We start from the raw sequence: 24,620 nt of genomic DNA, 5'->3' as shown, positions 1-24,620 counted from the left end.
GACTCACATGTATTGTAAATGTATACAAATCTTTTTATTTTGTGTTTTGAACGTGCATTTAGTGCATTTTTTAGACTTTGTAAAAAGGTATCCTGTGACATGCTGCCGACTGGAAGAGTGACCAGTGAATAAAGTCATGAGGAAGATCTTCAGCATCTCTCTCCCTTATGGTGACGTATCTCTAAATGAAACTGGAGGGATGTAACAATGGCAGGATTTTGATTTGATCGTTCTAAAGATTAGCTCCCGACCTTCTCTAGCTCTGTCGGCGTTGCAGATTGATTGATGGATGGATGTCATGGCCTTATTGGTTGAAATTGGTGGCTACTAGCTGATGTGCTGCATTTTTTTTTCCAGGAAAATATTCAATTTGGATAAAAAAATACAAAGAAATAGATTTTGGTTTAGTACAATATGACCGGGTTGTGATCTAACGGGTTAAAGAGGCACTTAATGAGTCAGCTTGACTTTAAAGACATCGGTATTAGAGTTAGAAGGCCGCCTCCAACACCTTTGGAACCCTTGAAACAGGTCTATGCTTAGAGCCGTCGCTGGTGACACATGTACTAACTAGTTTGTGTGAAGCACACCTGGCCTGAGGCTTCCCAAGGTTCTCTGGTCTAAACAGAGCACACCATGTTCAACATTAGACTAACACTGTTGACTGAGCCATTGTGTTCTTCCATTTCAGAAGAAAGGCAATATGTCAGCAAAATCCCTCGTTGCTGTCTAACTCAAATCCCATCTGAAGCTGAAAGGTGTCGATACCTCGCTGTCTGTCTGACTTATTGAGCTGCAGCTCGACGCCCTGGATCTCTAAGAATGATGCATGGCGATCTGTGTGTGGTGTCCAGGGACCCGGGACACGCCGCCGACACCGGGGACACGGCTGGCGTGGTGAGCCGGGCGCTTCACTACAGGCACCACAGGACCAACACAGGACAGGACGCCGAGATGGAGACAGATTCCTCATTTAGCCCAGATGCTGAGTGACTCTTGTCCCCCGGACAGACTGGTTAGACCGTTTAGGATTAAATAGACTTCTCACAGCAGAACAGGATGTGAGAACACATTTCACAACAGACTTCTAGAGTCAAGGCTGCCGGCCCTCCTAAAATCAACACATGTAGGTCATTGCTTGTCATTTGGAATACTAGGGAATGAAAGAAAATCATTTGGGTGTCCCTGGGTCCAAGTAAATGACCCATTTATGTTTCCCTTACACAGTTTTATGTGACTCCCAGTTGGAGCTTTTCTATGGCTTTGAATTCCAAATATTACTTAAATATATTTCTTTGATAAGAAAGTCAAAGCCGTTTCAGCAAAAAACATAATGAAACAACACTTGTGATTCTGTCATATGGATGGAGGCCAAAGTTCAGTTTCTGTTGTGAAAAATCAAATGATTTCAAATGAATTCCCCGACCTTGAAGGAAATACTTGATCAGTCGAAGCCATATCATTTGATATCTGTTGCAAAGTAAAGACTTCTAAGCAACTGAAGCAGCAAATGATCAAATAAAAATACATGGAAACATGCATGAACTGTTGCCCTTTAAATGTCATGGCTACGGCCATGTCACATGGAGGCTGTGTTGTGGTGTGTCACCTCCCTCACTCTGCTGGCTGCTGATTACAGACTCGCCACACAGACTGCTCCAGTAGCACCGAGACTCATCCTGCAATCTACCCAGCATGAATGCTTTAAGAATACTGCTTCACAATACCATGGTCTCTCTCTCTCTCTCCCTCTCTGTGTGTGTGTGTGTTTTGGCATGGCATCCTGCTCTAATTTGGACGAATAACCATGATGTCATCCACCTGTTTTTTGGCTCAGGGGCAGTGATGACTGATGAGACAGTTTTGAATAATAATCTTATCTGATCTGGAACTCAAGAGCTGAAAACCAAAGAAATCACAAACCATACATTTGAAAAGTTGCTATTAAAGCCCCTGGAGGTTTATCCACTTTGGTCAAAATGGGACGACAGAGGGTTTTCCACTCAGTTTCACAAAAAGAATGTTTTCCCAAGTCTGTGAAACGTGTTTCATTTGTAGAATACACTAATTTAGTTTCATTTACTCAACCATTTTTGTGGTCGGAGATTTCTACAAGAACTGTTTCACATTTAATGGAAGGTGGGTGGGTGGGGTTCTTGAATGCAACCAAGTGTCGTCTGAATACTCTTTTTCATAACGTGTGCATGGGTCTGAATATGAGTGGCATGAGAAGGGATGAGAAGATCAACTATCAGCTGATGTGTTTGTCTCATAGGGGCACAAGCTGCCAAACTGAAACTTTGTGGTCCAGACACATGCCACTCTGTTATTGTCAAGCTTACTGGAAGCTTACTACCATCCAATTAACCTGATGATAATATTATGCCATTTTAAATAAAGGCAGGTGTCTAGTCAGAAGAAAAAGCATCCATCAGAGAGAAGGATTACGAGGACAGCAACGGGTTTGCACTGATTATTTAAATGTCTATCAACCTTTGCATCAACGCTTGTGTTTCTGTGTTTTAATTAGAGTTCACCTCTTCTTCCTGTATTTGCTTTCTGTACATGAGACATAGCCACTCCTGTACAGTTTGACGAGCGGAGCATAACCCATCGCGTGCCAAGGTTGTGGGTTTGATTACCAGCTGGACCACCAATGCATGCATGCGGCTCAGGACAGGAGGGCTGCTGGGGTAAAAACATCCACTGAATGGACTTAAAGTAAACTGCTGAGTGATTGTGTGCCAAGACAACACCAGAGGAAATGTCTTCAGCCATCGGTCGGCTTCTCCACCACACGGAGGGCAGAAATCCATCAGACTACGCTTGGCAGCGTGGAGAAGTCAGAGTCGTGCTCCAGGAGATTCAAACTGTTGATGCTGAGAGTTTGACGTCTGCCAATGATATGATGACCTCTCGTAATTACACGCTGCAGGAAAGAAAATGTGCTTCAAACTTTACTTGTCTGTGGTGAGACCAATAACATGTGTGTGAGTGTGTGTGTGTGAAGGTATCATAAGGTTAAAAGAGAGAGTGAGAGATTGGTGGGACGTCCCAGAGGAGAATCCCTCGGTGTGATGGTTGGCACATGCCTTTTCTGTGCTATGTTAGCGTGTGTGTGTGTGTGTGTGTGTGTGTGTGTGTGTAATGATAGCCTTCAGTCTCTCACCAGGCGGCCAGGCTACTCCTCACATCTGTGCCAACCCCTCGGAGAATATAGCACTAGCCGGGCCACAGAGAGAACCTGAGCCCCTGTTAGCTGCTGAAACAACAAACATTCATAATTCATGCAAGACAACACTCATATTCAGCATGCTCACACATGCAGGTAGAACACACCACTTACAGATCCTTCCTATCTTTCCATAGGTCGAGGGGTGCACGTGCTCTAGCAGGATGATAGCTCCATCTAGAGGTTAACTTGTGGAACATCGGCTCCTCTATTTGTCTGAAAGTAACTCCGAAAGATGGTCCATATATTCTTATATTTTGGTATTGGTCGATTATGACTGATTCAGTAGCATTTTACTGTTTTTGTAAGTGAAAGTAGAGCTTATTTCAACGTCTGGCTTAAATGCAAAATGCCCTTTTAACCCTTTTTCATCACATCCATGTTCATATTGTGCACCTAAAAAATACCCCCAAAATGTTAGTTAACATTTTATTCTTCCTGGAAAAGAAAAATATTACACATGCTTAAATCAGCGAGAACAAACCAATAATACAGCAACATCCATCCATCAATAAATGTGTAAAAAGCCAGAGAAGGTTGTGAGCTCATCTATGGAAACATGAAATAAGATTCCTCTACATTATGTCTTCTTCCACTGGTGTTCAATCTGTAACCTCTAGCTAAGGGGCGCCAAATCCTACACTAGACCTTGAAGCATTTAACAGACTGTTGGTAACAACCAGGCGTGCCCCGGTGGCTCGCTCACATACACTGCACTCCCGAGCTCGGATCTTCATGTTTATAGGTTAACCATATGTTATGAATGTAACAATCCTGATCTGTTCAGTCCGGATTTCTATCAGATCAATGCAATATAGCAAAAAAAATCATCACATTTCCCTTTGAACTAAACAACTCTATAAAATGGAAACGTTCAAAGGATCTGGAAATAAACATAAAACGGATACTAAAAGGGAAGACTGACAACAAACATGAAATTCATCAGGGCATAGATTATATATACATATATATATATATATATATATATATATATATATATATATATATATATATATATATATATATATATATATATATGTATGACGGTTGAAAGAAATAAGGCAATGATACCAGTAATATGAAATCAAACAGATAACTGCCAAAATGACATGCATCCACTGATATATTAAGCTAGTAAACCATAATCCAGTATTTACATATGAGGTATTCAAGTTATGCGATTCGTGTGGTCTGTCACAGGCCGGTCAAAGCTTCTTCAGTGGACAGGATGTCCCTCTCAGGCCTTTTCCCTGTCCACATCACCCACTGAGCCGACCCGCTGGTCCTGGACCGAGGTCCGCATCACCCACTGAGCCAACCCGCTGGTCCTGGACCGAGGTCCACATCACCCACTGAGCCAACCCGCTGGTCCTGGACCGAGGTCCGCATCACCCACTGAGCCAACCCGCTGGTCCTGGACCGAGGTCCACATCACCCACTGAGCCGACCCGCTGGTCCTGGACTGACACTCAACACTCGCTCCTTACTGCTTGTCCTTACCTGGGACAGACACAAAAAGGAAAAGTCACATATGTGAAGTTTTGATTCCCAATTAATAAAATCATGATGTCAGTCAAATCACACAAAAACGCATCTATTTTAATTGATTTAAAAATGAATTTTTACTCTGGGATTCGCCCTGAAAGTTTTATTATAAACAGTGAAACACATCCTCCAATGGAACCGGTTTGCAATGGAAATTAACTTCAAGAACTAAAATAGATTTTCTCCGAGTCATATTTACATTTTGTAGTTAGTAGCTTTTAGTGGCTCTGCAACCCAGAGTAATGGAGGTGAATGGTATGTTACATTAAAAAACACATCTCCACTACTTGAGAGAATCTACAAACCTTGCTTCTCATTGTCATTTTCTACTTTTGCTAATTCAAACTGGAGCAACACAAGCATGCATACTGCCTGCACACCTTCCTTTGCATCGTCATGTCTGCGCTCTTCTTACCTTTGTTGGGGACAAACTTGAGCGAGTGACTGAATATTCAGAAACGTGAGACTCCTTCCTCTGGGCCGTCATTCACAAACTCGTGGCCCAGCCCGTTGCCACACTTTCCACACAGAACCTGCGTACACGAGACACAATCCCAGCAACCACCTGGTCACATCCTGCTGGATCCGTGTGAACGAAGCAGCAGCAGAAGAACAATGGAGTCTGACCTTGAAGGCAGTGAGGGTCTCCATCATCTTGGTGACGCTGTCCTCTCGGATGGTGTCGGTGAAAGCCGGCCAGGGAGACGAGTGGGGGAACTTGGACCGACTGGAGAACAGTGGATGGTTACACTCGGAGCACACATACATACCTGCAGGACAGAAGTTAGTTGTTTAACACCCCACCTGAGAAGCATTTTTAAATTGTAAAACTGGGAACATCCTCAAATGATTTTGTGTGAAAAGCTGAGAACAGAAAGGCTATGACACGTGACACACTGGAATAGGGTCACTTTACTTTAATATACCACAGCATTGCAAGCTTTTTATTATCATCATTATTTTCATTTAGAAGATTCTTCATTTAAAATCCTGCAAATGTTAATTATTATGGAATAAACCTAAATACAAAATACAAGGTCATCATACCACGTATACTACCCTTCCTCCTTACTCATCACTGTCATATTACACAATCATTGAATTATATTCCAATACAAGCCAAACCTACCGAACATAAAAGGATCTATAATCCAGACTAAGGTTACGTCACATCACAGTACAACAGCTATCTGCTCACCTGGTTTGAAGTGATCCTTGAAGACCTCACCGCCCACAAACCGACAGAAAGACATGCTGCTGCTGGATCTGGATCTAGATCTGGATCCGGATCTGCCCGACCAGCTGAAGGCTGAATTAATTCAATGAATTCACGTTCTTGTAACGTCGGTGACAGAAGGCCGGACGCTCTCCTGCTTCCCCCCCTCTCGTGTTAAGTGATAAGGACTTGATCCAGCTCGGAGATTTATCAGGAGCTCCGCCCACTGCTGTTACCTGCATGAACGCTAGGTGTCAGTGTCTGACAGCAGGGGCGCACGTGGGTTTTACTGGCGCTCGGGACACATCATCATCATCATCATCATCATCACCACCACTCTACTACAGACAGTCTACTACAGACAGTCTACTAGACAGTCTACTAGACAGTCTACTACAGAGACTGTGTGCTAAAGATCTGCTCCAGAGACAGTTTGCTAAAAAGACCCAACAACCCTGTGCTCCTGGATGGTGATGCCCCCCTCCTTACTTCTTACCCCATTACTTCTGACAGCCTTGCTCAGTTCACACCTAATCTTGGAACTCAACCTTCATTTTCATCCCAACCACATAACTGTAACGCTTCATGAATGCATCTTCCATGCACTGTTCGTGGTCGCGGCGGAGCATCTGTCAGCAGACAGTGGTGGTGCTTCCTGCTACAAAGGTGTCTCCAGGACTCACAAACTCACAAACAATACCATGATTACAGTGAAATAAGAATCAGACAACCTAACTAATGATTTATTTATTTTAATTAGCAGTTGTCACCTCAGAGAAATCATGTGAGCATTATCACTGACTGGCAGGGCCATCCATCCATCGTCTACCACTTATCCTGTATTCAGGGTTGTGGGGGGGGGCTGACATTGGGCAAAGGCAGGGTTCACCCTGGACAGGTAACCAGTCCATCTCAGGGCCAACATGTAGAGACAGACAACCATTCACACTCACATTCACACCTACGGGACATTTAGAGTCATCAATGAACCTATCCCCATCCTGCATGTCTTTGGACTGTGGGAGGAAGCCGGAGATCCCGGAGAGAACCCACGCTTACACGGGGAGAACATGTAAACTCTTGCTGTGAGGCGACAGTGCTACCCACTACACCACCGTGCAGCCTGACTGGCAGGTTTCAAGAGCAAAACTGTCAAAACACTTTTATTTGATAAATTGATAATTTGATAAATAAATACATATATATTTTTCTTGGTAGAAACTGGGAGAGAACTCAGAAATGATATTTCAGTCCATTGCACGTATACAGTACATTCTTCATTCATACTTGCAGTAGTGCTTCAAAGCCTCTGGCAGCTCCAGCCAGTCGAGGGCCATCCTGTGGACAATGTTCTTCTGGATGGCCTTCCTACACAATGTCTGCAAGGAGGAGACTGAAGCCACAAACAGATTGTGGATTAGCAGAATAATAGAAGTGAAGAATTAAAAGCATTGATGGATTACTGAATGGGTCCCTGGGCCAGAGCCCACATATGTATTTGTGACAGCTAATATTTCTTGTTGGAAAGTCAAGAGAGACAAAAGGACCCCAAAGATACAAAAATTGACCACGAAGAGACTCAAATACAAAAACAAAGAGATGCAAAACAACCGTGTGACCTCAAAAAGACACAAAACGACAAAGTTACAATCTGCTATTTCTGCAGCATGATCTCCTCTGCTCTCATTTCTCCCCTTTCCTTTTTCTCCGTCTCCCTGCTGAGTATCCGGCGGGCATGGCCAGTCCCTCTCCTGACTCGACACCTCACAGACACACCTGCAATTCATCACCTCATCCCCACCTGCTTGTAATTGTTCCTTCCACATGTGCTAGTGAAACCCTTTGGCTCACCTTTTGTGCTTGAAATCCCTGAACTAGTTTTTGAATCTCCGATTTTGAAATTCTGTGCCTAGACACACTCTGTGCTCTGTGGGTTACTCTCCAAATCCTGCCTGCCTGCCGATAAACTATCTCCGGTCTGCCCACCCGCTCTTCAACTCACCTTCAGCCTCAGCCACAGCTCCTCACCCATGGACACCACCAGCCTGGAAACCCTGGGTCTCTCTGAACCCTCTGAACCCCGTTCTCCCCAACCTATTCAGCGCACTCGTCAATAAACCACCTCCTTAAGACATCACAAAAACTATCACAAAGAGACTCTAACTGACCAGAAAGAGGCAGAACATGATTACAAACATCTCTGAGTCGTTTATGTGTTTCTTGAGAGTCTGCAAGTACCGATTCACCTTCAAAATGTGGAACAGTAACACTGTGTCTGTGCTCAGGGGCCCTGAAAGCATCACTCTAACACTTACATCCATACTCCACCTGGATAATTCGGACACACTTAGTAGCAGCAAACACGTCCACCACAGCATGGAGAGGCTGGGTGGAGGGTATCCCCTTCGCAGAAGCTCCCATATCCTCACCATTGATGACAATGTGCATATCAGCCAGGCCTTGCCCTTTGGAAACATACAGTACTCCTATCCGGCTGCGTCTGGCTGTGGGAGGCAGGGTGTTGGTCTTATACAGGTCATCCAAAATGTGGCTGAAGCGTCCAGGCCTGCTCCGACCGACGAGCTTGTCTCTGGGGATCCAAATATCCTCAATGTGCAAGTGAGAGTCAGTGAAGAAAGTCCTTGGTTTGGAGTTTTCTCCTTCTCTATTTTCCTCACCACCTCCAGCTCCATCTTCAACCGGCCCTCGCCCGAGCCTTTGGCCCCCAGCCAGGCCGTCTCCAGGCTCTTGAGCCCCTGCTCCAGGATCCAGGACCTTGTTGTGGTTACGAGTGATTGCAAAAACCCAGCTGTCCCCTGAGTCTGTCAGTTCTGGGATGGAGTATTCAGGCACCATCTCTAAGCTCCCGGGGTCCCTTGCAGTCAGGCCGACCCGGAGGTTGCCGCACCAACCCAGCTCTTTATCCTCGATCTCTATGAGAAAAATCTCCCCGGGCTTCAGAGGGAATTTGCTGAAACACACTCCATTTGCAAAGCTCTCCACGCGGGTGGCCTGTGTTCCTGAGGGATCCAGTCTGACATTTGAGCCATGGATCGGGTGGAATTCCTTGAACTGGTCAGGAAACGGTTCCATTTTAAGTTGGCCCACCGTCAACAAATACAACAAATAGAGACAGGCACTCTTGAAACTTCAAGCAGTCTTGCAGTGGTTTCAGACTATTACCGGCCAATGCATGGTCGTCGCCTGCTCTGCTTATCTGTGGGCCTCACAGACGTCTCTGGTAGCGGGCTATTTCTGAACTGCATATGTCAACAGATGGCTAGGGTATGTGTGTGTGTGTGTGTGTGTGTGTGTGTGTGTGTGTGTGTGTGTGTGTGTGTGTGTGTGTGTGTGTGTAGAGATGGGCGTGGCCAACATGCACATGTCCACAGTCACTCACTCACACCAGACATGCACAAAGATGGAAGTGCAGTTGTTGGGAGCAACAAAGCCCCCTGGACCCTGGCAGTCAATTCAGTTTCACAAACATCATCATATGATGCCAAGGAGATATGTTGAACAGCAGGCCCTTCATAGCTGCACTCTAAATAAAGTCAGTACACAGTCTGGTTATGCAGGGCATCAATTAAAGTCATTTAGCAGGATAGGGAGGGCTGTGGAGATATATTATGATAATGGAATTATAGCATAAGAATACAGAGAGGAATTATATTTAAGTGAACCCTCAGAAGATACTTTAAATAGCCATTATATCCGACTGAGAATTATGGCTCCTTACACTTTAACACTTAATGCTGACGTAGTACTTATTTTTATCTGGTCATATTAATTATACAGTAGAGTAGCTATACCCCTCACCTGCTTCTGTCGGGGGGGGGGGGGGGGGGGGACCCAGGGGTGTCTTCAAGTTATCCCAGAAGGATAACCACAAAATCACAATAGCCATAGGTAGGAAAGGGGAGAAAAAACAAAACTGTACGTAACCACTTCAGGCTTCCTTAAAGAAATAAAGTGTTAAGATGATCAACTAAACCACCACTGCCAAGCAGCTGACACTAAACCACAACTATCCAGGAGACCCAGAAAAGACAGGAGACCTTTGGTAAACAACAGGGCTGGAGGAACAACAAACTCTCCAGAATTCACTGGGAAACAGACAATGATAAGAGATACACACAAAGACCCTGACAACAGGGAGACCCTCTCACTACCTCTGATGGTGAGATAACGAGTCAACGCTGGAGACCCAGGCTATATGAAGGCTCCCCACACCTGGGCTTCATCAAGCCAATCAGTCCACACACACCTGATGGCAGTGAGGTGATTCTCCCTGATGGCAGTGAGGTGATTCTCCCCGGGCCCTCACAGCTTCAGTCATCATTACAAGGTGTAAATGTAAAACACTCATAATATGAAGACAAATCACACAAAGGGGGAGAGAGGGGGAGAGACGGGGGAGAGAGAGAGGGGGAGAGAGAGGGGGGGAGAGAGAGAGGGGGAGAGAGAGAGGGGGAGGGAGAGAGGGAAGAGAGAGAGAGGGGGAGACGGGGAGAAAGAAGGGGGAAGAGAGAGAGGGGGAGGGAGAGTGGGAAGAGAGAGAGAGAGGGGGAAGAGAGAGAGGGAGAGACGGGGAGAAAGAAGGGGGAAGAGAGAGAGAGGGGGAGGGAGAGGGAGAGAGGGAAGAGAGAGAGAGGGGGAGAGACGGGGGAGAGAGAGAGACGGGAGACGGTAGAGACCTATTAGTAATAACTGACATGGTTTATACTAACGTTCTGCAGGTGCTCACCAGATGAGAACACGGTTTAACAACTAGTGGAACAACTAGTGGAACAACTAAGCTAGCGGAACAACTAGTGGAACAACTAAGCTAGTGGAACAACTAGTGGAACAACGAGAAGACATTTCCACTCCGCGTGCAGAGCTGCTGTGGAGGGCTGAGTGACTCCTTAATCTGGATTATCATGCAGCGCGGCCACGCTTCTCATAATCAGTTTGGTGAGCAGCGCGTGACACATCTGGATGCAGACAGTCGGTGCAGGGGAGGTGTGTGTGGGTGTGTGTGTGTGAGAGAGAGACAGAGAGAGAGAGAGAGAGACAGAGAGAGAGACAGAGAGAGAGAGAGAGGACTCCTCACTCCGCGGTCCTTGCGCACACAAATGGAGAAGGAGAATCAGCAGAAGACATCTTTGACCGGTGGGTTCAGTCACATTTCCATACGCAGAATTATTTTTCATGTGAGTATATTTATGTATATCTATATATATTCATATTCATCATCTCCATTTATGTTGCCATTTTGTTTTATTCTCAAAACATCAGAGGCGCTGCAGACATTGGTAATTTGATTTAAAAGTAGACCCGGGAGCACGAGTATTATTAGTCATAGTCTCATACCATTGATGGTGTATTGCAATATTTCATCCCGTCACTAGAACTTCTGCTGTCATGTCTTCATGTCTCTCAGTGAAGGTGGAGGTGGAACACTTATAAGACCTGGATTTTAGTTGCTGTAAATAGCCACGTCACCCACGTGTTGATTTGTATCCGATTCTATTTTATATATGAAACTTTGGATTGAATTTGTTTTCAGAACTGTCTGCCTGACAAGACTTTAGCAACTGTGGTGTCACTCAGGCTGCAACTAACAATTATTTTCATCACCCTATTAATTTGTTGAATATTTTTGATCAAATAAAAAGTTATAAAATATAAGTACAGCGGTCTAGTCTATCACATGGCTGACATGTAGAGACAGACAGGTAACCAGTCCATCATGTAGAGACAGACAGGTGCATGTCTCTGGACTGGGAGGAAGCCGGAGAACCCGGACAGAACCCACGCAACATGCTAACTCTGCACAGAAGAGACCCAGATGCGAACCGGGACTGGAACCCGGGCCCTCTTGCTGTGAGGGGACCGCTACACCACCGTGCAGCCTCTCAAAGAAAAAAGAGCACATTTGAGACAACAATTTACATTTTGTTGACAGGGGAGCGACGGGAACGTATAATTGTCCTTTCAGTCATGATAAAGGAGTCTAGCATTAGTTGAAAAGTGTTGCAGTGTTCACACTCGAGTGGGAAAAACTATAATTCACGTGTCCTTTCTGCCAATGCAGTTCTGTTTAATATTTAATTATTTTTGGTGAAAGGCAGACAAATAATTACGGCGTAATTTGAAAAATGTTTGCATTTAATATCACTTCAGAATCGCAATCGGTCCAAATCTCTTTTCAAACTCATCAAACCTTTCAGTGACCTGATGCACCCAAAACCAAAGCATCTGCATCGGACCTTAAACATGAATAAGAGCACTGATAGCACTCGGGACGGCGATGCTACTCATAACTACCATCGACACTGGGTCACGCAGATGAGCTAGCTTGGAAACTCATCCCACCAAATGTTGGTTTAGCCCGTAATCCGGCTGTGTGATTTGTCAGATTTCACAGTAAAACCCTGCATTAATGTTAATCTGAGATTGTTACTGTTCGTGTCTGATCAGAGGGGCGGACACACACACACACACACACACACACACACACACACACACACACACACACACACACACACACACACACACACACACACACACAGGCACACACACAGTTAGTTGCTTTCACTGATTGAAGCTGGGTTGGACCAAACACATTGCAGTGCACTCAGAGCAGATGTGTGCTGTGTTTCGTGCTACATTGGTCACATGATCACTCTGTAGTTCACACGCAGCCTTATGGAGCACGTTAACAGCTGCTGCTTTATGAAGGAAGTGTATGTGGCTCATTAACCGCTTACCTTAATTGGATCCTATCAATAGCATTGTGCTTCTATGAATCAGCACACTTTGTACACACCTTCATGGTTCCCAGAAGATTAATTCTGCTCAAGTTGTCTCCCAACTTTTATCTGACATCATCATGACGTTAGTGTCATTTACTGTCACGGATATACTAAAAAAAAGGAGCTATGGACCCAAAAAACAAAAGGTTTATTTCAATAAAAAACAAAGCCCAAACTCACGGCCACAAGGACAAAAACACTCAACAACTAAAGGAACAAGATAATCAAACAGATAAACAGAACTTACAAACAGTAATCCAAAACACACCGGGAGACACACAGGCAGACAGACAGGCAGACAGGCAGGCAGGCAGGCAGGCAGGCAGACAGGCAGGCAGGCAGACACACAGGCAGGCAGGCAGACAGGACAGGCAGACAGGCAGGACAAGCAGCCAGACAAGCAGGCAGGCAAGACAGATCAGGACAAACAGTCAGGCAGTCAGACAGGACAGATCAGATGGGGATACATCCGGGGATACAACAGACCACCGAGACAGAAAGACTAAGGTCCCGTTTACACGCCTGTGGGTAAAAACAACAAAATATTTGATGGGAAGTGCCTTTCGTTTAGACGGCGACAGCGTTTTTGGGGCTTAAAAATGCAAAAATCTGAAACCACCCTCCAGAGTGGAAAACTTGAAACGCTCCACCGTAGCATTTCCGTCTACACTGCCAAGACGCAAAACTCTGCTCAGATCTGCTCACGTCACGTGGCGGTGTTGTGTGATAGTGTATCACAGCATCACCTAGCCACCTGGCATGCATACCCAATCGAGTTCCGCACACATTTGCATCACGTATGTACGCAGATTTCCTCCTGAACACACTCGTCTAAATGCGGAATAAAAAGTGAAGACGCAACGCCACTTTTGCATCTTCTGTTCAGACCGTCATCATGTAAACGTAGCCTAAATCCAGCAGGCTGATTAGGAGAGACAGGTGGGGAAACACGAGGGCGGGCTGAGGTGATGAGAGGCTGACGAGACAATCAGACACAGCTGGGACAGAAACAAGGAGGGGAACTAGACAGGAAGTAAAGCACGAGACAGGACTTGAACATTTGGATTGGTGAAACAAAAATACTGCAGCATTTGTAGTTCAAATACAGCAACATCTAAACTAGCTTAGCAACATGGCAGCATTGTTGTGTTGTCATTGAACAAGCTTGGACACAACACCGTTAGCTTAACAGCGGTTTAGCCTGCCTGATGTGCATGAGTGTGTTTGCTGACACTTTGTAGCAGGTCCTGGTCCCTCTTCCAACCCTATGAAAAGCTGTGATGAAGGTCTAATGTCGCCTGGCTGCATGTGTCTGTGAGCTTTATCTCCCCGCCGCCCATTTTGGGTGAGAGCAGATTAGTCAGAATCCACCAGCTGCTGTGGAATTGGTTGAAATTGTGCCACACAGCGCCGTAATGCAGTTACGTAACATTCAGAGGTAGGGTTTAACTTACATAAAGAGCAGGGCACTTGACCCAGAGAGACGGTAAATGAAAGGGCTCCTACTGGGCCTGCTGTTTCCCAGCTTGTGTCCAGTGTCCTTGTGTGCAGAGCTGCTCTTTTCTCCCACAAAATGACAGCTATAGGCTACACATGCCTCTGTTCTGTGTTGAGGCATCATTTTTGTCAGTAGGCGGTGGCATGGATAGTCTGTTAATGCTGCTGTTACACAAAAGCCACATGGGGGAACGACAGGGGGCATATTTGAATCCTCCGTCTTTATTCAATTCAGAGTAACATAAACAGCTGGAGAAGACACCAGAGGGAGAAGTCATGACTCCGCTGACAGTTAGCTCTGTAGGGGATCAGACTGGAGCTGTTTCCTTGGGGAGATGGCGTGCAGAACATCACTTCAGAGACTAAGTGATGTCATTTTGACAAAGACAATATACTTGTGTTGTTTTATACTGAAAGGCTGCATTGTTACTCAAACTATGGGTTTTCATTTCATATCCACATGCACAAAAAGCACAGAGAATGAATAAATACTACATCTAGGCCTACTTGGCCCCAAAAGACATTAGACCCAAGCTTGAGCTGCACTAGTTTATGCAACATTTGGGGGAGACAGTCTGTGGGGTCTATTTTTGGATTCCTCTAAAACCCATTCAGTATGAGGAGTGATAGCTATGGGAGAGGTGCTTATTTGGATCAGCGCTACTCATAAATCTTCAGATTAATGTAGATTTCCACAACTTTCCTGAGCTAAACGTGGAATTCACACATTAATGTGGAGTTGGCACTGGTAAGTGTAGAAAAGATGCTCTTCCTCTCTCCATGGCTCATTCCCCCTCGCTGCTTTTACCAGGCTCAATGATGTAGCTGAACGTATTCTTGGTTTATTCTATTTCACTAGGTGCCTTGGCTGTGTAAAGTCAAGAAATGGCAGAGAGTGGAAACAATGAGAAGAGTGGAAGCAAGGCTAAAGGAAGAGGAGGGAGCAGACCCCTCCAGGAGCCCCACAGCCCGGCTCTTGGCCTCTCCTCAGTCTCTGGGACCAAGAGGCATCTCCCTCGAGGGATTGTGATCCAGCTGACTGGGACGGAGGGAGAATGGGACAGTCTGGATGACAGTGAGCTTATCTTCTCCCTTGACCACGATGAGGACTACCCATCTATATCTCTCTCCAAGGAGAGGCAGCTTTCTGTTGAGGACGACAGCAAGTTGCAGGCCCAAGCTTTCCACGTCCCTCTTTCCCCTTCTTCCCCTGGCTCTCTGGGCAACTGCTCTGCCACTGGTCTCAGCTTTCTCTCCCCTGGCCCTTCCTCACCCACCCACCGACCCCTGGCAAGCCTGGTCAAGTCTCTCTCCACAGAGCTGGAGCTCAAAGAGGGGTCCACCCTCAGGCCTAAGCCCCTTCTCAACCTTGTAAAGTCCATCTCCACAGAGATCTCCCACTCGGAGCCAGAGGTGTCGCAGTCGAAGTCAGACTCCCGCCTCAACCTCCACTTGTGGAAGCAGCTCACCCAAGCAAAAACCCGCAGCAGTGGGGACTCTCGCACCGCACCCCCTTCTCCCATCTCCCACTCCCCTAGTGGCGAGGGTCTGAGAGGGGGCTTCTTCAAAATGGAGTTAGAGGACACCAAGAGGAAGCTCTCAGAGGCCGTGCACGAGCCTCTGAGTAGCATGTTCAGTAAAATCATGAGAGAGGAGAGTGCAGGCAGCCCCAAACACCAATGTAAGAGCCAGGGTACTCATCAGGTTAGCCCCAGAGGTTTGGGGCGTGACAGTAGCACAGACACGGTTCTCTCCGAGTCTCCCGTTAGGAACACTAGAAAAACAGATGCTAATGTTTTGCCTGTGTTTGACTGGCCTTCTGTAAGACATCCTGGGAGTATCCAGTGTAGCTCCTGCCCCGTGCATCACAACAGACGTCACAGAGATGAGGAGCTGGAAATATGTACAGACGGTGACGTGATGCAAGTATTAACTATGGAGACTCACAGGCAGTCAAGGAAATCACCTACCCTTGCACCACCCCTGGTTAGGACGTCTACCGTTTCTCAACCCCCTCATCCTCTACCACGCATGAGTTTATTCTGTGTGGCAGTGCTGTCCTATGGCTATTTCATCCTACCGCTCAGTCCTTACCTCTCCGGCCTGGCTCTGGGATTAGCACTGGGCTTCTTACTAGGACTATTGCTCATAAGGATGGGTTCCCCCAGGTCTCGCCGCCCAGCTCCTCCATATAGACCAGCACAGACTCGGGGCATTCTAACAGGTGGAAATGCCAGCACTGAGCCTGGCACCCTCAAGGTAAATCTGATGAATCATTAACGAGGAAAGTGTCACATTTCTCCTATCTCCATCTCACCTATTCTCATCGAGAATAAGACGAAAAGATTGATACCACTCTTGTGTTTCTCCAATCAGAATGAAACTAGAAACTTCAAAACTCCAAATTGCTCCAAATATAGTAAAAAGAGTACATGTAAGTAGTTTTCACCTATTCTAATTTGGTCTTAAAGAACAGTGTCAAGTCAGCAAGTCAATTCAGCTCTTCTGCTGACTGTTTCCTTCACAAGAGTAAAGCCTCGCAAAGTGGAATGTAACTACCTTATATGTTCTGAATGCAATTACTGTTCTCCTCCTGGTGGAGCTTGAGGGGGCGATTGGAGAGCACAGCTACCACCCAGGTCAGTTTCAGAAGTTAGCTTGGCCCTGTCCGTAGAACAAAAATACACCTAGCACCTCACCCAGAACTTCTAAAACTCACTTATGAACACATTATATCTTGTTTATTTAGTACACAGACATCTAGTTAAGTAATTCTTGAAAGTCCCCAGTAATAGCTAATACTTTGCACACACCGCTTCAGTTAGCTGAGCTAATGAGCAACAAAAGTGAATGACAGTATTTCCCAAAATGCCCAGAAGTAGGATTTCTTATGGTTGACTCGTCATCATCTCCTGCATTGCAATTGTTCCACAACCCATTTGTTTATGTTAAAAATAATTCATGTTGAAATCCACAGAAAAGAATGTATCATGTTTGATCGTTTGGCCCAACAAAGAGACGCATCTAATCACATTTACTTTTTGCTGCTGTATGATTCATTTTGAGGCTGATTACAAACATAACGTGATTTTCAGGATTGGAACAATTCCAGATCATCTGTCACTAGAAAGTGTGTGGTGTTAATCAGATTAACACGTTTCTGATTTTCAGGGCTGGATGAATGAGATACATGTTTACGACCCAGAAACCTACCACCCAGCTCTGACTAACTCCGTGTTTGCCGCCCTGGAGGGCTCCTGTCTCCGTCTGGACTCCCCGCGTAACAACATCAGCCGCAGGGCTACGTATGATGAGAGAGTCCACGAGGCCGTCTTTGTCAAGTCACGCTCCTTTCAGCTCGCCAAGAGCAAAGTATGATGAATAAGTAACTGTGTTATGGGGATATCTGTTCTGTCAGAGGCAGTTATATAGTTTTGTTTTATGGGATTTACAAAAGAAAGTGAAGTTATAATTTGGTACTCTGGTGACGTTTTCATATTGTATGAGGGCAGAGCTCCAAATTTGTCAAATTAATGAATGCATAGTATTTAGAATAATTAATTTAAGGACGATGGAATGCCTGAGAGAAGAAATTTCAAGATGGATATTTGAAATAAAAGCAATTGGCAAGAAACCATTTAGTCAATGAATGAATAAGTCATAAATAATAACAATAACTTTATTTATGTAGCACCTTTAAAAACAAGTTTACAAAGTGCTTTAGTAAAAGAAATAACAGTACATACAAATCCTCACACATTTACTATACACATCAAAAGCAAGAGAAACTTGCTTATGGCGGATAGTGGAGTGGACCAAGGCTGATGGGGCTGGTGATGGTGTTTGGTGGATTGAATATATTATATTGGATTTGGAGTTGTTTAGTTGTAGTTTTGGGTCATCCAGCAGTTTATAAATGCATTTCTGTTTTAACAGTTGGCCTTTACTTCAACACAACAAAACTATGTCATTGTTCCCCAAAGGTATTCCTGCTGCCATCTGTGTTGGCTTGGAAGAGGATGTGGAATCCAAAGTATCCCATCTGCATCCAACTGGCTGGGGGATCAAACTCCCAGGAGGATGAGGGAGGAAGGTCGGAGGAGGAGGAGGAGGAGGAGGAGGAGGAGGAGGAGGAGGAGAGTTGGGGAGAAGAGCCTGGAGCTCACCCGGCAAGTCCACAACAAAGTTCCTCCAAAGATGCCTGTGACCTTCCCACCACTCTTTACCTCTTTGGCCGTACTGGAAGAGAAAAAGAAGAGTGGTTTCGTCACTTCCTGTTTGCATCCACAGATACAGAGAGCCAAAAGGAGAAGGACAGCCGAAGGCCTGGCAGATGTGCATCCAAATCGGGTATCAGACATGTTAATAATGCATTAGGGAAGAGAGGGCTTCCATATAAGGCATCTATACAAATGCTATACATGTGTGGATTATGGATTACATGCTCCAGTTCTTTGCATTTCAAAGCCAATCCCTTTTCGAGGAACACACAGATCTCACAGTTGTTTCGTGACCTGACAGAGCAAAGGCATAAGAAAAAACAGCAACAACTGTACTGTTGAGCCAGAGCCAGCAGCCGTTAGCATAGCATTAAGTCTGGGGAAATTAGGGGGGAAATAACACAACTTGCCTGGCTCCTGCCAAAGGTAACAACAAGCTCACATGGAAGATTTTGTATAATGTCAATACCTCCTAAAGATTTCTTTTCACATTAAAATCTATTAAAGGAAGGCTGCAATAGAAAGTGAAAATTAAATTTAATTAAATCAAAGCTTCATTCATAGTAGTTTCAAATTGGTCTGTGAAAGTGGAACACCTGATGTGACCCTTGCTGTACTGATGGAATTAAATCCTTTTCTATTGATTTCTACTTATTCTCCCATGTGACCCAGAATTGGCACAGAATGTTCCTGCTCAAGGTAATGTCCCAAGCAGCAGAGGCTCCAGCAGAGTGGGCAGCAGTGACGAGGACGCCCCTTTCACTCCTCCAGTCCCCTGCACCCCTGCAGCTCCCGTCAACCAGGCCTCCAGTAGCAACGGGGGCCTCTCTCTGCTCGATTATCCCGGCTACATGGCTCGTCTCCTGGCCACAGAGGGGTTGACCCCCCTCTCCAGTCCAGGAGGCAGCAGCACAGAGACGAGTCCAACCATCAAAGGATATGTAAGTCATGTTTGCAGATAAAATGAAGTGATGCAAATTAAGTGAAGCTATAGCTGGATAGTTTACATGTTGCCTGTGCAGGGAGTTAAGTAGCACAGGGCAATAGGAATGACCTGTATGAAATAGCATTGTGGCATTTTTCAGAAATGAGGCAATTATTTCAATCATTATATTTTTAGCTCTAAATTGTATTAACCTGCAATTTTCTTGTCCTTGACCCAGCTCTTACTCGTTTGTCTTTTGTGCAGTGCACCTGTGATCTAGCAGAGCCTGGGGCGAGCCAGACTGCATGGGCTAACGCTCTAATCGGTCGAATCTTCTGGGACTTCCTGCGAGAGAAGCACTGGGCCAACATGGTTTCCAGCAAGATCCAGAAGAAACTGAGCAAAATCAGAGTGCGAGCAGTTTTATTGAAAGTTCCTCTGTCAATTCCAAGTCACAGGAAGGGCTGACTATATGTGTGATGCCTTTTTCATCACTTATTTTATGTTTACATCGTTTTTTACAGCTGCCATACTTTATGAATGAGCTGACTCTGACCGAGTTGGATATGGGCCTCTCTATGCCGCAAATCTCCACTCCCTCCAGACCAGAGGTCAACCACAGAGGTAAGTAGAGACTGGAGTTCAAACACGGCAAAAACACATATGAGATGAGTGATGAGTTGTTGCTTGTGTGATTACAGCTGAGTACTGCAGAGCATCAGATCAGACACTGTTATCCTGTAATCTCACGTCGCAGGAGAGCCATGACAGTTTGCTATGGCCTTTGTGTGTGTGTGTGTGTTTTAAAATCAGGCAATCTGGCAGACAGCACTCCTTATGACAAGGGGAAAGTGTGTCAGCATGACTCTATGTGTGCGACCTCATGATTCTTTTGTTTCTCCACTCGCTGTTACACAACCGCCCGTCAACCAATTATCCTGTTTTCAACTCCTAAAGGGTTTTATAATCTGTCCTAATTTGTTATACATTTAATTTCACGGCTTGGTAATCACTGTAAAAGCTGTTTAATCTGCTCACTAAGTAGTGTGTGTGTCCACATTTAGCTGTGTGTGTGTTGTCTTGATTTCTGTGGTGTGGCATCGACCTCTTCCTGCTGCCCCCTGCAGGCCTGTGGGTGGAGCTGCAGCTGGTCTACACTGGTGCCCTGCAGATGACCCTGCAGACCAAGTTCAACCTGTCCAAGCTGTGTAAAGAGAGCGGCCAGGATGCAGACTCCACGACTGAAACCAGGAGCCCACGGTCAGACACACACACACACACACACACACACACACACACACACACACACACACACACACACACACACACATAGTCTCAGATCTACAGAGCAGAGATCCATTGGTTAGCGTAGACCTGCCTGTCATAGACCTGGAGGGGTGGGGATTACAGCCCAGGCAAAGCTTTACATCAGCTGTCTGTGGTGCATCTGAAGCTGATATGGAAAACTGTTTGTTAATCTGTTTCCCCGAGACACAGAAATGGCAAGATTCATCCTCATATAGCACACGCATCTGCCCATACGTCAATCAAACTTCACTCTTGTAATGCCAACAACGATTCGTTCTGGAGTAATGATGGCATCCATGCATGCCATCATTTTGCTAACCTTCCACCCGTTCCTAACAGTGTGTGCATCCACTCCTCCCAGCTGCAGGCCCATCGTCAGCGTGTTGGCAGACAGTGATGAGGAGTCCTCCAGCGCTGGTTCATCTGATGAGGAAGAGATGCCTGTCTCTGAGCCTCAAGCTCCAATAGGGGAGAAGGGATCCACACCAGCTACTGATGGGTAAATCCTGCCAATGTATACGTGTTTTCTGAGTCCACAATGCTGTATATTTAAGTACAATACTAAGTACTTTTTGTGTTAAAAGACTTTTACGTTTACAGCTACTTAAAAGGGGAGAAAGTGAGAAGTGCGCTGACATCACACTCCTGATGGCTGTCAATTTTCCTTTCCTTTTCCTTCATTTACATTTCAGACTCTCAACTCTCCTCAGGTTTTAGCTTCAGCATCTGAAAACTAAATCTCCTCTCCTCTAATCCGTTTTTACAGGACAGGGGGCGGAAAAACTGGACGGAAGATTTTGAGATTTGTGGACAAAATCACTAAATCCAAGTATTTCCAGAGGGCAGCAGAGAACGAGTTCATTAAGAAGAAGTTTGAGGAAATGTCCAACACACCCCTGCTGCTCACTGTGGAGGTGACAGAGTTGTCGGGGACACTGGTCGTCAACATCCCACCGCCCCCTACAGACAGGATATGGTAAATACAGATGCATTCAGGAAGTTTTTTCTCCACTGTTCATTATTAGGACACAAGGGGTGCAGTCGAATAGTCTTTTTTGCTTAGGAAGGTTCCTAACTGAAGAAGTGACCCGGAAGTAAACAAGTGGCCGCCATGATAAGAGCTGTTCGAATTCTCTAAATGCAAAGGAAAGGAGCTCCAATGCTTCCTTTCAGAGCTCCTTTAGCATAGGATGCAACGGACCTTCCTATGCGATAGGAAAGGAGATTACGCCGACCCACAATTCTTTGCGAGAGCAACATTTAAAGTGACGCACACGTCGGCCGTTCATGAAAACAAACGATATGTGCATTTACATATTTAACAATGACTTTCATGCAGACAGAGTAATTGGAATAGTGATGATAAATATGTGGACAGTGATAATAATTTAATGATACTTTTATTTATTTCAATCATTTTACAAATGTTTGACAAAAACGAAACTAAAACCACAAATGAAAAGTAAATAAAACAACGGTCAAACAGAAAGGAGGAGCTGCTGGACCTGAAGCCGGTCAGTGAACCAGCTGTTTATAAAACCAACATGTGGAGAAGTGGACGACGCGTTTTTTGTAGTCCATTATTGTAGTTTCTCCAGCGCAGACGCACGTCAATCGCCGGTGCCGATCATCAGCTGTCAATCATCAGCGGCCGCGATATAATGACGTAGTTTAGTGAAAGTCCGGTCGGATTCTCTGAACCCCGCGGTCGACTATTCCTAAATCCTTTTGAGTTCTCCTATCGCCTTTCCTTAACCCCGTGACGTTTTACCCAGAGGTCAAGGAATAGGAGTTAGGAATAGGAGTTAGGACCTTATTTTTTGACTATTCGACTGCACCCATGCTCTATATTGGAGGTTGTGGCTTCAACTGAGAGATGTTCTTTCTGAAGATAATGTCTCAATTTAAAAAAAAAAGTCTAAATAAATTATTTTGAAATGTTAACATGAAATAATTGCTCTTTTTAAAACCCCAACTTTATTTGAGACTTATATTGAAATTTGAGAAAATAAATCAGATAATGATACATCTGAAAGAAATCTTTTTTTTTTTTTACCTAACCATGTGACAAAGAGACAAAATTAACTGGACATATATATATATATATATATATATATATATATATGTCCAGTTAATTGCACCTCATCTCCTGTAATTGAATACAGCTGTGACAGATGTAATTCTGTTATGGTCTGCTCTGTAGGTACAGCTTCTGCATGCCCCCCAAGTTGGATTTGCACGTCCGTCCCAAACTAGGGGAGAGGGAGGTGACTTTTTGTCATGTGACTGAGTGGATTGAAAAGAAACTGCAGGATGAGTTCCAGGTAAAATAATAAATAAGCAAATCAAAAAACTACTACAATGCTGTCGTCATCTCAGCTTTCCTCACAATCATGTTTTTTCTGCTCCAGAAAGTGTTTGTACTGCCAAACATGGATGACATCTATTTACCCATGATGCACTCTGGGGTGGACAGACCTCAAGCCGCCCAGCACCCGCCCTCTCAGTCCCAACGGTCCCAAAGCTCCTCCACAGAGTCCATAGAGAGAATCCCACCTGAGATCTCTGGGGCAGACTGACTAGTGCCTCGTGTTGAACAAAGGAGCTCTGGACCCTATAAGTGGATTCAGTATCATTTTTATTCACAGTGAGAAAAGAAGAGAATCATAGCAGACCATGCAGTTCTACATTTGCCTCTCGGCATTAGGAAGACTTATAACTCCTTTATGTCTGTAGAGTTTCTGAAAGGCTGTGCTGTTTTACAAGTGATACCTTTTACAAATGTTTTCATGTGAATCATCCCAATAAATGATTGCTGCTTTGACGTTTACAGCTCAATGTTGGTATTGAGATGATGAACATTATTAAATAAAACCTAAAACCTCTGCCAGTTTTATTCTCCTCCCATACATAGTAAATATGAAACGCATTTCCTAAATCTTACATTTCCCTATGAACTGTTTTACAGAGATTTTACAAAGATTATATTTTTGCAGTCATTGCATATACTTGAATAAATACCTCTCAATTTCAATGTTTAAAAAATATCAATAAAAATATATATTCAACTAACTTGATGATGTTTCATTTTCCAATGGGCTTCAAAAGACTAAACTCTCTATTTCAACTTCTGGGCTGACAATATTTCCTTTGTTAGTAAATATTTATTCAAATGGAAAATCTCCATTATCGCTGAGCAATTACAATAATCCCCAAATCACACCCTAAAACCCATTGTTTGCCACACCTTAACAAATGTGTGACCAGCCACGGCAAAACCAGGAACAAGTCGGCCTCGGGGCATTTAGAGTTATTCACAGATTCTGAAAAGTGTAGTCTCTAAGTGTTCCAAAGATGTCTAACACATGGAAATCTGTATAATCTGAAATGATATTTGACGAAGTTGTGGCCATTTGAATGTATGCTTCTCTGAAAACCGTTCACTGAGAAAACTGGCCTAAAAGATTTGCAAATCACTCCTCACCTCCCCTCATCTCACCTCACCTCCCCTCACCTCACCTCCCCTCCCCTCACCTCACCTCCCCTCACCTCACCTCACCTCCCCTCACCTCACCTCCCCTCACCTCACCTCCCCTCACCTCACCTCCCCTCACCTCCCCTCACCTCACCTCACCTCCCCTCACCTCCCCTCACCTCACCTCCCCTCACCTCACCTCCCCTCACCTGGCTAGAAAGGAAACACAATGGTGCTCATTTGCATCTCATTCAGATAAGCCCTCCCCCCTACAGATGTCACTCAGTGATATCTGCTATCTGTTAGCCTGCTAATGATTTATCAACCAGCCTATTGTCCTCAGGTAGGCTAGTTGCTAAACTATTAGCATCACAGTCAATTCAAGCAATGCCAACAGGCAAC

General features: G+C 45.0%; 3 protein-coding genes across 3 annotated transcripts; 1 reads left to right on the top strand and 2 right to left on the bottom strand.

Annotated features, from left to right (window-relative positions):
* Positions 1-4,562: 4,562 nt before the first annotated feature.
* On the bottom strand, positions 4,563-6,154 carry msrb1b (methionine sulfoxide reductase B1b). Its single transcript, XM_084039869.1, has 4 exons — positions 5,976-6,154; positions 5,405-5,547; positions 5,193-5,310; positions 4,563-4,732 (listed from the first exon to the last, which is right to left on the bottom strand). Exons 1-4 carry the CDS (start codon positions 6,028-6,030, stop codon positions 4,716-4,718), a joined length of 333 nt encoding a protein of 110 aa, XP_083895995.1. The 5' UTR covers positions 6,031-6,154; the 3' UTR covers positions 4,563-4,715.
* A 1,108-nt stretch (positions 6,155-7,262) lies between these two features.
* Positions 7,263-9,227, bottom strand: neurl2 (neuralized E3 ubiquitin protein ligase 2). The gene is made up of 2 exons (XM_084039864.1): positions 8,309-9,227; positions 7,263-7,386 (listed from the first exon to the last, which is right to left on the bottom strand). The coding sequence occupies exons 1-2, from the start codon at positions 9,084-9,086 to the stop codon at positions 7,271-7,273; spliced, it is 894 nt and encodes a 297-aa protein (XP_083895990.1). The 5' UTR covers positions 9,087-9,227; the 3' UTR covers positions 7,263-7,270.
* Positions 9,228-11,142: 1,915 nt separating this feature from the next.
* tex2l (testis expressed 2, like) lies at positions 11,143-24,173 on the top strand. Its single transcript, XM_084039857.1, has 12 exons — positions 11,143-11,188; positions 15,150-16,549; positions 17,462-17,662; positions 18,274-18,640; positions 19,183-19,451; positions 19,700-19,846; positions 19,960-20,059; positions 20,563-20,695; positions 21,105-21,242; positions 21,510-21,719; positions 22,947-23,067; positions 23,155-24,173. Exons 2-12 carry the CDS (start codon positions 15,176-15,178, stop codon positions 23,320-23,322), a joined length of 3,228 nt encoding a protein of 1,075 aa, XP_083895983.1. The 5' UTR covers positions 11,143-11,188; positions 15,150-15,175; the 3' UTR covers positions 23,323-24,173.
* The last annotated feature ends 447 nt before the right edge of the window (positions 24,174-24,620 follow it).

This window comes from Eutrigla gurnardus (genome assembly GCF_963514095.1).
Source record: "Eutrigla gurnardus genome assembly, chromosome: 22".
NCBI lineage: Eukaryota > Metazoa > Chordata > Actinopteri > Perciformes > Triglidae > Eutrigla > Eutrigla gurnardus.
Note: the sequence above shows the minus strand (reverse complement) of the source record. Positions and strands in the feature narration are given on the sequence as shown.